This window comes from Chiroxiphia lanceolata, chromosome 3 (genome assembly GCF_009829145.1).
Source record: "Chiroxiphia lanceolata isolate bChiLan1 chromosome 3, bChiLan1.pri, whole genome shotgun sequence".
NCBI lineage: Eukaryota > Metazoa > Chordata > Aves > Passeriformes > Pipridae > Chiroxiphia > Chiroxiphia lanceolata.
Genome location: NC_045639.1, coordinates 47463483 through 47477581, shown reverse-complemented (window position 1 = coordinate 47477581; position 14099 = coordinate 47463483). Strand labels below are relative to the sequence as shown.

Genomic DNA, 14099 nt, shown 5'->3' with positions numbered 1-14099 from the left:
ATTGATTAGAAAACTACCATCAGTATAACAAACTGTACAAGCAAGAAAGCTCAGGCACCTCTTGTGGTCCGGGACAGGTAGGCTGCTATAACCAAGACTTTTTAATCTATTAGTTGAAGGAAATACAGGTTGATTTAAAATGGCTACACTTTTCCATCATGTGAAAAGTGTTTATACTATCAACAGGGAGAATAATCTTACCATGTATGTAAGTGAGATATGAAGTCAGAAGACAGAGCTCTGTTTTCCAGACATGCAGAATTAACTGGTGATTCCTATAAACAGTTTATCTTTCTTTCTCTCTGATTTTTGTACCCCATATCTTTCCTGATGGGTCACATGATATACATTGTCCCCTGACTCTCAGACATATTTCTAGGTACTTCGTTGAAGAGAAGAGGAGTAGTAATAAAAAAGTAGTTCAAGTCCTCTTCAGATGTAAACTTCCATTATATTAAAGACTTGATAGAATCATGAGTTCATCTAATATAATCTCCTGAGCATCATAAGCCATTAAATATCACCCAGATACTGCTACATGGAGCCCAATTATTTTAATTAGACAAGAGCACTTCAGTCGTCAAGAGACTAAACTGTAGTGTGCCACAGGCATAGACCAAAATAGACAAAGATGTCATTAAAGCCTGAGGCTCTTGCAACAACAAGGAATTTCTAGGTGAGAAATGCCCCCCAAATTCCTGGAGATGGTATGTAGCTCATCCACCAACTCTGGCATAGAATAGCAAGTCTCTAGCAATAAGCCCTGAGAGAAAATTTTGACTCTCCTTCAAATTTGGTGATCAACTTAATCCTGACCTAAGCATCAGAGTATGATATATTCATTGGCTACTTACAAACAGGAATCTCTCCAAAGAAGGTATATTTTTTTTTGGAGCTGTTTTTCTACATTGCTAAAATCAATATACAGTAAGCTATGGATATTTTAAATTATGCATATTTTTGCATTGCATCTACTGTAAAATGTTGTTGCTCTTTTTCCACAGGTAAAGAAATTTGAAGCCCAGGAACCTTTGGCTCTGCAATCTGCATACTGAATGAGTACCAAAGTCGAGTGTTTGGTATCTCTAAAATGAAAATCCCTAGCACCCTTCAAGGTGACTTAGCAGTTTACAAGGACTAAGACTTAGACTCCTAAAATCAACTACTGATGTGATTTTAAACCCACCCACTATTTTATCTCAGTCCTCAATTAATTTAATTAATTAAATTAAAATACTTGCAACTTTAGCTCATTCCTATTTCAGACAAATTGGCAAACCTGGAACCATTTATCTACTGCAAAACATTTGTTTAAAAATGTCAGTCTGAGCTGGTTTACATTCACAGAGACCAGTTTTATCCTCTCTTGTTTCTAGGTCTGTGTGCCCAGTTTCGACTTATCTTTACAAGCAAGAACTTGATTTTATCCTACTTTTCTCTACTACAATTTCTCTGACTCAAATACAACACTATTCTTCTATCTGTGTTCTCATGCTAGATTACAAAGACCAGCAGGCTCCATTCCTTTACTGGGTAACTAACTACCTCTTCTCTCTACTTCCTTGCTCCTGTCTCAGAACACATATGACAGATTTTAAATGGTGAACTACTAGGTAGGTCACAGAATAATAAATCAAGCAAAACCACTGAAGACACTGTACATTCAATTTGTAATGTGTATGTACAACAGCCATTTTCCAAATGCCTGCATGATAGTTAAGTCAGGTAAAAGCAAAGGATACAGAATTTGATCACAGGATATGAGTCATCCCATAATACCCTAGACAGTTAGCAAGACAAAACTAATGAAGTTTCGGTTTTAGTTCCATTAGAGTGGAAGAGAATCACGTTTTCTAACAGTATTTTTCTAGCTAGTTCTCCATGATTTGGGATGTAAAGGAAAAAGCAGTTATTCTTCTACTATTGAACCAAGTGCAAGTAATTGATTCATTCTCTGTATAAGAAGCATTTATTTTGCTTTTGCTAGTCCTATGAACTAACATAATCCATATTATTAAAAGTGGAAACATTGTCTAGATTGCTTTATCCACTCCTGCTGACAGTTGAGTTTCATGTCAGTCACGAGATCAATGAACTGCAGCACTGCAAGACATGGGCAATAGAAATAATGCACCTTGACTGCAATACATAACTTGTTAATTGTACACTGGAATTCTGGGGTAAACACTTTATTAAAACATCAACATTACGCTACATCTTAAAAAGCCCCACGCTTTTACAGTTTATTTTAACCCACGTAAAACAGTACCAGAAAAAAACCCCTACAAGTCCAAAACAAATTTTGGTCAGCCTGAGAAAGTCTGTCATATTTTAGCAATGAAACAACTTGCTTAGCTACTGAAGCATAATGTGTCAACAAGATGGAATTCCACTTTCTAAAGCCTAGAGTGCCCACTCAATAGAAGAAAGCAATACATGATTACTGCTTAGAGCTTGTGGCGCAATGCTAGCAGCTCAGCTTTTAGCCATAACAGAAAATGTCTGTCTCATTTTCATTCCCCTTGAAAAAACTTCCTATACAATGTTATGAAACACTCCTGCTGTGAGTTGATTTCTTAATTGCAGCAATATCTTCAGCTATTACCTTACCCATGGTGATACCTTTCTGGTGAATTCTCTTAAAAGCAAAAATTTAATGACATACGGAACAAGGACAGATACCTGAAATGTAATAACAAAGAGTAACTCTTCAATTTTGCTATGGGTACTAGATAGCAGCAATCTCCTATTTCCATTTTAGTGCTTCGCAAATGACACAAAGGTCTCAAGGTCTCCTCTTTTCTGAATTATTCCTCTGTTTTTCAAAACCTTGGAGACTCTTATTTCTGCTTCTGCTTCAACTTTAATTCCAATCTTAAAACTGGGAGAAAAATTGAGATAATTGTGCACACAGCCCTTCTTCATCCATGATGTTTTATCCATCTGATTATAAAATTTAAAAGGCTTTTTCAGTGCAAGTATCTTCAAAGATTGTCTTGAATTACCACTAGTCGACTATCTTTGTATCTCCAAATATTTTAAATGTTTCCTATTTTTTCTTTAAATACATTAAAGATTCTCCTGGTACTATTAATGAAGAAAAAAAGTACATGTCCTGAACCAAACATTTATACCTACATCTTTGTTTGAAAAGAAAATCTTTGAGGTTAGTCAGACTTTCAAACATTTTGATCAGGCAATATATATGGAATAACATTATAAAATCGGACTTGAGGGATAGAAATTGCAGAAAGAAAGTCCATGCTGCTGATGACAATGCATTGCATTAAAAACGAACTTCACAATAAAAGACATAACTACCAGATGTGGAAACTGCTTTTCATTTCTAGGGTAGGGTACTCGTACAAACTTTTATGCACTTCCATATATATGAAACAGTTCTGAAACAGTATTTGCAAGCTATTTCAGATTCCAGGGGTAGTATAGGTGCATTCACATACCACTCCAACTGAGATGTAAAATCCTAAATTAAACAACACTGTTACTGAAGTTTAGAAGGACGAACACAACTGACAAAATCATCACCTGCATTTATCAGAATTAAGTGGTTAGGAACTTGTTGCTTGGAGTTTTTATAATTCATATTTGTCTCCTCAAAACAAAAGATTTTCCCTAAGTATTCAGGATTGGCCTACATGCATATTACTGGGCTTAACAAAAACATTACTGAGGATGAAACTTGCATGCTAGAAAGTGCATGAATAGGAGATGATGAATCACAAAAAAGAACTTTGCAAACAACAGGAATATGTATTGCACTTCTCACGCAACTATTTTAGTGTCCTCTATTCTATTATGCTTTCTGAAAAGGCGGACAATTATTAATCCTACAAATATGCTGCAATTGCTTTTGACATGTGCTTCCTTAGCCATAGAAGAAGAATGCAAGAAGAAATCAATGAGAAAAAATTGCTGGGTAGAGTGAAATTGCCTTAGGGATTTTGTTTTATGTAATAAAACAGCCTAGGAATTCTATTTATAAGCAAGATGTAGTATTTATATCTATTCATTTTTCAGGGACCTCTTTTAGTCAGCAGCCTTAAAATTTCACCTGTCTTAGAAGGGAACACATCTTTAGTGAAATCTTGATGTTCTTCAATGCACTATGCTTACAGAACAGTAAATACAGCATAAAGGAGGTGAAATAACCCCAGAGTTTGTGCTCCCTTTGCAAGGCTATAAAATTTACTTTTAATATACTGAGTTTGAGTACTCACAGACTGGAGCTTCAGATTAGGGGATCTGAATGAAGAATGACAAAAACATCAATTATGACAGCTTATTCCTAAGACCATTTAAAATGCTGCCCAGACCTTAGTATAGCTTAGCGTACTCTCAAGAGTCAGGTCCCCTAGCAAGGGATTATCAAACAACAGACAATCTCTGGAAATACATTCTTCTTCTTGCTCATGCTAGGAATGAATAAGCTCAAAGGGAAAAGACCAACATAGGCTCTGTCTCCACTATCCATAATCTGCCATCTCACCCCATTCCAAGAGATGGTCAACTGATATTGCACGCTGCAAAAAATTTATACTGTTGTGGAACAAAAGGTGGGATGCAGGGGATGCAGTTTCACATCAGTGAAAGATACTGCTAGGGAATGTTTTGCAAAGCAGCTGAGCTGTATGTAGAGAAACCAAGGCAGACTTCTTAGTAAACAAGTAGTATAGTCCCTTTTGAAGATCTATTCTAATTTGTTTTTAACTCCAAAGTTCTTTAATATGTAGTAAATAATATGCTAGTATAATATAAAACAAGACAAAAATGTTTTATTCATAGAGCTTTTGTATGTCTTGTTTACCACAGCTTTTCCTGTACCCAGTCCAGCTGGTACCATATGTACTGTCTTCTATGCTTTGTTGCTGTTTTCTAGTATTAAATACGTCCAAATTTTATAGCTGAGCAATAGAAGTTAGTAACATAGGTCTGATGCATAGTAATGAAGGTAGAACTGTGTATAATGGTAACACCTTAGTAAATCAATTAATATGTTTATGGCTAATGATAAAAAATATGAAAGACTAGACAAGAGTGAGGTCAGTCAGTGGTACCGCAACACGGCTAGAAGTGAGGACTATTCATAACCACTGAAAGGATATCTATTTTTCAGTCAAGGTATATCTCTCTTTTTGTTCTATTTTTTGCCTGAAAACCTGAATAGATAGCAGTGCCTGACTGCAGAGGGTACATATGGGGATTTGGTCACAGTCCTTACACGTTTGAGTCTGCCTCCCACAGTTATCTCTCTGACTAACGCAATATTTATTTATTTTGCTTCAATCCCTGGTGACCAACTTATTCTCTATTTGGTTTCTTCAGCCTCTCCTTTTCTAAAATGGCTGCTGAAAACCCTTTTCATTTACTGTCTTGACTTGCTCCTGAAAACCTGTCCTTCCTCCTTCCCTTGAATCATCTCACCAGCTAATCAAAATCCTCATCTACTTGACAATTGTTAGCTACCCTTATATGCCAATCCAGACCTGAACAATCAATTTGTTCTGTGCAGTAAGCAAATATTTCTCTACAAGGGCTTTTGGGTGAATAACAGACTGTTGATGTTAGGTGTAATTTCTGTTGTTAGTAACATGAACTTTATACAAAGACAGAGGTTCAAATATCACAAAAGATAACTCTATATAACCACAATACAGCTTAGAGAATGACACAGATATTCACAGAGAATCTTCAGGTTCACATTACCTTCCTTATTTCTTTGTTTACCGGCTTCAACAAGGAATGTATCGCTAATCTAAGGCTGTACAGGTGAGTATTGCAAGACATTTTTGCAATCTTTATTTGAATGGACAATAGGGGTGTTCTTCATCTTGTGCCTTTGTTTGAGCTTGTAAATCATTCCGTAAACTCATGAAGGAATGCTGAGCTCAGAAATGGATGTTTCTGGATTCCATAAAAATTTTTGGAAGGCCTTCACACTAAAAAAGGCCAGGTTTTATCTGGGAAAAACGACATCATAGTTTAATAATAGAAAACACTCAAAGTGACTACATAAAACAGAGTAAAAATAAAGAGCTTTCTTTCCTAACTGTCTTAGTGTGCTTGCAGGTGGATCTTTACCTTCAGCCAGCTTTATCAACAGCAGCTTACTTCAGTGCTAGGACCCACACCACAACAAGTCTTCTGTGACAAAACTTCCTTGAGGTTATCATTTGTCAGGGTACAAAGAAAGATTCAAAGGCACATATTTTCACCCTGTTCCATTACAGATTCTGAGGAAGGGCCTTAATCTTACCAAAATTTGGCTTACAGACCAACTTCCTGCTTCTCATTTCAGCCTCAGTGAATTGTACCCCATAATGTTCAAGATGTCACATAATTCAAAACAAAGGGTGAAGTTAAACTCAAGGCTGCAGATCTGATTACTAGCAAGCACAGCACAGAATCTGTAAAAGGAAACAGAGCAGTTTGCTAAACTAAGCAATATATCAATCCTTTATGCTATGTACGCTTTATTTACAGGGCATTTGAAGATTCAGAATGATGATGAATGAAGCTGCAAAACACATGACTTTCATCACTTAAGGCAGGGAGCAGAATAAAACTTATTTGTGATTTTATCTTTTTTAACCAATCCCTAATAGTTAATTCAGAGGCATTCCTTTTTGTTTATTCAGTCTTGTTTCTTATTACTTTTCCAGATTCTGCTTCAGTTTATAGCCCCATGTCTGCTCAGTGAATTTGGTTAGTACTCTGTTTTACATGCAGCACTGCATGGGTAGAGAGGAAGTTTTACCAAGGTTGACAGATGCTAACCTACCCGACAAAGACAAGTTATTGTGACTTCCTAGTTCAGCAAACTACTATTCTTCTGTGGTATCAGTTTGAACAATATCAAAACTGCAATAAAAGGTGCATTTTCCACAAGAAAGACAAGAGAAAGAGCATCATAATATTTTGTAAATATAGATATTTTCTCTTCTCTCATAGTCTTCATGGAATTCAGCAATAGTGCCAACCACGGAAAGAGTCACACAGTACAACCATCAGTTAGTCACTCTGACCTAACATTTAATAGGTCCTTTTATATATAGATTTGTCTCTATGTATATCTGTTTCCCCCAGAGCTTGATTCTTGTAAAGTACTTGCTATTTCTACTGCCAAAAAATCACCAGTCCCTATGATCTGATCTCTTAGCAAAAACATTGTCAAGTGTCATCTAATTTTAATTTCCATAAATCCACCATTAGTTGTGCATTCTCCTTGCTTAAAAGCAACTTTTATGAGTAAAAAAGAATATTTTTATATTTCTTTTCATCACGTATCTTAACACGCACAAGCAATGTCACTTCAGTGTCACAAACCGGCTATTCTATCTCTCTCTTTTCTTTTTCTATAAAGAAAATATTAATATGATAATGAATGGTTGCTCAAGATCCTGTTTAATTTTGCTGAGTGCTAGGAGAAGAAAGTCAAAGTGCATTTGGATTTTCATTTGCACAGTTCAATTTCTTACTGTAACTACTCAGCAACTTTTTAAACCAAATAAAGCAAAGAATTATGGAATGGACATATTCTACATGGTGAAGTCATCATTTCTAAGCCATAGTGCTATATTTAAATTGTTTATTGAGCTACACTATCCCAGTCTGGTATGAAGAGCAATTCAGAGTCATTGATGGAAAAGAAGAAATACCAACCACATTCCCCCCCTTACTTTAGCATTGTACAGTATCAATTATTTCCCACGCTGCTAGAGGGAAAATATACATTCTTACCCCACAGCCTATTCCGTTGCCTGGTTCACACACAATTTTCTTCAACCCTGGCTCAGGAAGCAAACCGGCTCCACAGCTGGGCGTTGGACACAGCACTCCTCCCATCTGCAGCACACATTCCTCAGCCCCATAGCGCTGGTAGCGGTTGTACTGCAACACAACAGACTGGCGTTAAACTTCCAACAGCACACAAAATAAAACTCAAAAACTTTGAGCTTGATGCTAGTCCACATAATTGACTCAATTGTCCTAATATCTCACATTCTAAGTTCAGGTTATTTGTCAAAAGCGTAAAACTTCACAGTGTCGTTAAATTGGGGTGTCCCTCCACTCCAGCTCACATCATACACATCGTTTTCTGGCTCACAGCTGTCATTTTCATCACCAGAAAATTGTGTGAGATATTAAACCCAAGAAAACGGCAGACTGTTTCTGTAAGTAACCTCCAGTACTCTTATATTACTATAAAAAATTACTGTAAACATCATAAAACTAGTCCAACAGAAAACTGATAAATGCTGTATACAGAATGAAAAGAACACACAAAAAAACCTTCAAGGATCTATAGCTAGAAGTACAGTGTAATGTTTTAGAGCTAAAGGGCTGTAAAAATTTGCCTAGTCAATCTTATTTTAAAAGTAAGTTGATCCTTAAGTTGATGATTAAACAAAATAAGATTATTAAACAAAATAATTCTCCGATATACATTTATTTCAATGTTATGTATATTTTGGTCTCCCCTGGAAATTTTCTTTTTTTTTTTTTTACCCTTTTCATCTAATTACATCCTAATAGCCTAAAAAGCCATGGAATGCCTTCATTTTAACAATGGAGACACTGACACACAACAATATTAAGTAACATGCTCAGCTTACACTCACTGGAAAAAACGCTGGTTCTAAAATGATTGATGCCACTGCAATAACTTTCCCATGTCTAATTTACCCTGCTTTCACCCAGAGATAAGCTGAGCAAGTACAAATCATGCCACGTCCATGTAAATCACATCCGCTCTAGGGTTCTGTGTTGGTGTGGTTCCACACTAGTGGCTATACAACCACTGTAAACCAGGCTTCAGATTTGCCTATAAGTCTGGTCTATTGTGGAGGGAAATAAATGAAAGCATTTGGTTCTAACAGTCCCAAAGAAAACAGGAAAATCTAAAAGGCCAAAGAGGAAGAGAGTAGGTATGAATTTTCTCTGAGAGAAGACTTTATGGTGTGCTAAAGGAACAAAACAGAGCTTTATGTTAGAGCACTCACAACAGTATTTAGTGCTTCATAAGCTTTTATCCCGTAACTGCTTATGAAAATCTTGTTCTCTTTTTTTGGAGGGATAAAAAACAAAAATTATTTCTCTAATCCACATTCCTCTCCAAAGAAATCCCACAAGGAAAATGGAAGCTTTAGGACCGACATCTCTGCACATAGCATACAAAGAAGAATTTTAAATTACGAAGATGGCTCTAATACGTATTTTCTGGGTACATTTAAGAAGATTCTTCTCCAAATGTTGCCATAACATATCTTGTTACATTGGCTTTTTAAAAAATAATATTAGAGTTCTTAAAAGACTATAATATTTAGACACAAACCCTTTCATCACAGAAAAACAAATTACCAAACTTAAAGTATCCACCTTTGTTAATTAACAAAAAATCCAAACAAAATTCCTCTCAAAAGAAAGGCAAAATCTAAAAGGAGAAAAAGACTTCAAAATATCACTCAGTGTACAAATGACAGCCAGAAATTCTGAATAAAGAATCTTGGATTTGGAAAATAGTAATATTTTGAGAAAGGTACAAGACATGTCTCCTTGAATGTGAGGGCTCAAGAAGTCAACTGGTTTTTTGCTATGTTATTATTATAGTCGACCCTAGAGAAATGGCATAAGTATTTAATGTTGGATGCTCTGAATTCTCAGCAGTTTGTGATCCTTGCACTAAATACCTGCTGAGTGCTCTGAGTCATTCTGATGGCCTTGAACAGAAATACAGGTAATCACAGGTGCAAAACTCTCTGTTGACCTAATTTTTCTTCAGGGGACAGACTGGACCTGAAGGTTAAGAGGGAACTTTGTGCTGGATGTGGGATTGTTAGCAGGTTCTCATTATGAAGGCAAACACCAGTGACACTGTAGCTGAGATTCTGTCAGCATTTCCATTAAAAATTCGCAGCTAAAAAAAAGAATATGCTTTCCTGCCCTTAACTTAGCATGAAAGGCCATGGAGAGATAGATTCTTCCCATCTCCTCTGTATTTTTTGGGGGATACACAAAAGTGGAAGTTAGGTAAAATGGGAATCAATTTGTCTTATTAGAGAAAGATACAGAAAGGAAATGCCCAGTTTACCTACTGGCAAGATGGACAAAGCTATCGTATTCTGTCCAACAGATTAGACATTTTATGGCAGTTCAGCACAGCACTCATGCCAAATCAGGATAGCACTCTCACCAGTGATTTTCACACTATAAAAGCAAAAAAAAAGGTCCATTCTGAAGACAGAACAGATCCTACTAAGTGTATTTGCACATCTTGACATCTAGTTACCAGCCTGTTTTCCAACTTCAAAGTCCAGATACAATCATAAGATGTCATTTTCCAATTTCTTTTTTCCTTGTGTCTTGGTAAATTAAAACCCAGCAATGGACTGAAACACACAGTAGCAGAACATACACGTTTGCTGCCATAACAAAATTATACACAACATATGTGGATGTATATCCTTTATTCAATGGCCTGAAACAAAATTATTCACTTTACACTAAGGGTGCATTATAAAAGACTTGTAAAGGACCAAAATATTTATTAATAAATTATTAATTATTTGCATATAGTGACAGATTATAGCTATTAGAGGCATTTTTCCTATATACCACAGCCATCCATATCACACCGGACTGAAGTAATCAATATGCACTAAGCAAGTTATTTTTCAATAGCTCTTAAATGTCTTTGGAGCCCATGATCTACTTCTGATGAAATGTCTGGATGAAATATTTAACCATTACACCATTGGTTTCCTTGACTCTCAACTGGAGATCTAAAGTAGGATTCATTTAATTTAGTTTGGATTTCTGCAGTGATGATGCTGTAGTTGCACTGGTTACATAGACTTTTATAATTAACAGGAGAGAGAGGATGCGATTCATCTTTTCTCTTTTGATTTGTACATCAGCATGAGAAGAACTGAGCCCTGAAGTGCCCTGTTCTATTAACAATAACGAGAGATCAGACACCTTGCTAGATAATGACACCGGAAATTAGGTGACTCTCACAATAGCTGCTTCAGTTCCAACAATTCTAATCCTAACTCACCTGGTATAAGCTATTCTTAAAACCAGGGTCTATGTATCTACACAGCTTGGACTATGAACCACCTCACAGAATTTTAGGTCTTCAAAAATTAAACATCTAACTTAAAAGAGTCATATAGGCTCCAAATGAATAAGAAACAAGATCTCAATAAGGGAATTTGTCCTGACTTGCATATGATGTCTAAAATAGGCAGGATGAATCACCTTGTGGAAGTACTATAGTTGAAGCTGAGAAAACTAACTTAGGCTAGACATCTAACATGTAAAGAGCTGTTATTAAAAGATTAATCTAACTCTTCTGTACATTCAAAGTATTTCACAGTATCTATTACTCAATTTTTATCAATATGCCTCCCATTTAGAGATGCACTCATCATGTGCAAAATGGTTTTGCATACTACAAGGAAGAAAAATATCTCCAATTATTTTTAGGAAAACCTCTCACAAAGTATAATATATGGGGAACTTGATGGAACTGGCATTCATGGCACCTGATTTCATTCCTGGCAGCAGCACAGCTTTCCTGTGGCTTTCACATAAGTCACTTAATCTATGCTTCTCATCAGTTCCCCATTTGTAAAGAGGAAGAATGATACTTGCTGCTTTCACTGTAATGTTAAGAGGCAAAAGCCATTAATAGTCATGAGAACATCAAATACTATGGTAATGAGCAGGATAACATTACACAGAAATCACCAGCTGTCTGCTGCTGCTAGAAAGCAGCTTTTGAGTAAAGCATGTCAGGCATCTATGTGCTACTGTAATAAGGTCTTCAGAAACACAGGTAGGCAAATAGTTGCTGGATTCACCAAATAACCATATTTTACAATACTTATTTGAAAAAAACCCCAGCAAACAACTTCAAAAATATGATTTATTCTAAATCACTGGTGCTAAGACAGCAAAAGGTATATGAACAAGGTAGTTGTAAAACATTCTGTTTTTTCTCTGAAAACTGCATTACATTGTGAGTCTTCCCCACAATTTGTGAATTGTCCCAATCAGTCCAAGTCTGTACTTTTCAGGAAATAAAATTTCAAGTGGAAAAAACTCCTAGCTCTACTTATGGTATTTTGACCATATAATGAAGTTCTTTTGTGCAGTCTTTGCCTGTGAAGACTTGTCAGGGCCTTTAGATTATAAATTATAGTATGACATAGACACAGAAACTGGATAACAGTAAGCATTTATTCCTTGTTCTCCACTTTCCAGATTGGAATTGTTTCCCCCGAGTCTTAGAACAGTACTGGGTTTTAAACCAGTGGAAATGCAATTAGTTGATGTTGTAAATCAAGGATAATATAATGAAATTATTGGGCTGACACAGGAATAATAGGTTTAACAGGATTGCACTCTTTTCACTTACATTGAGATTCAGATACTAAAACAAAACTGAAATGTGCCTGGATGCACAAAACTCCTGCAAAATACACTTTGAGAACACAGAAGTATTCCTTCTTGTTTCATTTAATTTGCAAATTATGCATTAACATCATGAACTCATAGAATGATTTGGGTTGGAAGAGACCTTAAAAGATCATCTATCCCAACTCCTCTGCCACAGCGCACATGCCTTGAGCTACTTTAATTTTGCTTTTACCCTTTGGGCATCACTTTCTTTATTTACCTTTTTTCTCTTCACACCTAAAAGCATCAGCTGATTAGTAGCCTCGCAGAGAACTTTGAGCAAAAATTTAACAGTAGATGCAAAGCCAAAATTTCTAATCTCTGAAATGTAATTCAATTACTTGTTTCTTTTAACTGCATGTAGCAGTCTCAGAGGAAAGAAAATCTACTTTCTGTAGTCAGATTGTTTTTACTGTTCCTATAAATCAAATAACCATCTGCGTGTTTCAAAATTAGATTGTGGAGGCTATTAGTCCATAATGTAGACTAAGCACTTTATTTATACGTATTACACACATACAAAAACTCCAAGAATTAGTTCTGTAATGTAATTAGGCAACTTACAGTACAAAACCCTTAGTATCCCTTGGACTAGTAAAAATTCTTACAGAAGTGTCACCTAAAATATGGATTAAAAACTGATGGACTGACATGGTTCTCCCTGGAGCATCCTTAATTTATTTTTCCTGAGTTACTGGGCTCCTTTGCTGGCCAGTGCTCAGATTGGAAGACCAAGTTCAGAGCATCAGCTTCTTCTTATTCCCACAGGAGTACCACAAAAGACACCAGAAAGAGAATCACCTCTAAAGGGCTGGAATTTGCTTGACTGGAGAGTCATGGAAAATTCAGTAAGGCAGTCATCTGAAGAAAATATTTTGGTAAGAAACTCCTAACTGGACCAATGCACCACAATTCACAGACAAAATTAAACTGGAGTACAGAAGGGGGAAAAAAAAAAGAAAGAAAGACTGCAGTTTGCAGAATGATATGAAGGCAAGCACAGGGTGAAGGGTATGAAAATAGAAAATACAGAAGAGAGGACGCTGGGGCAGGTTGTATTGGAAATCAAACTGACTATATGAGAGGTAACATGATGCTGTGAAGAAAGTGGACTTAGCACTGTATTTACAAATCACTACATCCAGCAGGTATTTGAAGGATCAGTCTGAACAGACTGAATGCTAGAGATGAACATTCAGCTACTTCTGACCCTTGTGGAGCTCAAATCCACATTCCTCTTCCCCCTACAAGTAACAATCATCAAGGCTGTAACTGATGCAAGGAATCTCTTCAGCTGACGCTGTTGCAAATTGTGGAACTGAGATTCACTGCAGTAGACACTGGCTCCCAGGAATTCCAATTCTCAGGTCACAAGAATGAATACAAGCATATTCCATGACAGCAGATCAAAGCAATCCAAGGGATGGAAGAAGTCCTAACTTCCACATGCACCTGAGATCCTGAACATTGGGGTTCAAATCTTCTCTCTGAATTTAGTAAAAGCTGGGTGGAAGAGAAATTAAGAGTCCTACTAAAAATGACATATTTTTTGGGTTTGACAGAAAAAATATTTTTTAAATTAGTTTTGATCACAAGTACCTTCTCTTTTCATTCTCTTA

General features: G+C 36.2%; 1 protein-coding gene across 2 annotated transcripts in view; it reads right to left on the bottom strand.

Annotated features, from left to right (window-relative positions):
* Positions 1-14099, bottom strand: part of PRKN (parkin RBR E3 ubiquitin protein ligase) — a 713780-nt gene that overhangs the window by 106879 nt on the left and 592802 nt on the right. For both annotated transcript variants that reach the window (XM_032681398.1, XM_032681399.1), the window contains exon 9: positions 7759-7908. In XM_032681398.1, coding sequence (XP_032537289.1) covers positions 7759-7908 — 150 coding nt within the window. The remainder of the gene's footprint in view (positions 1-7758; positions 7909-14099) is intronic.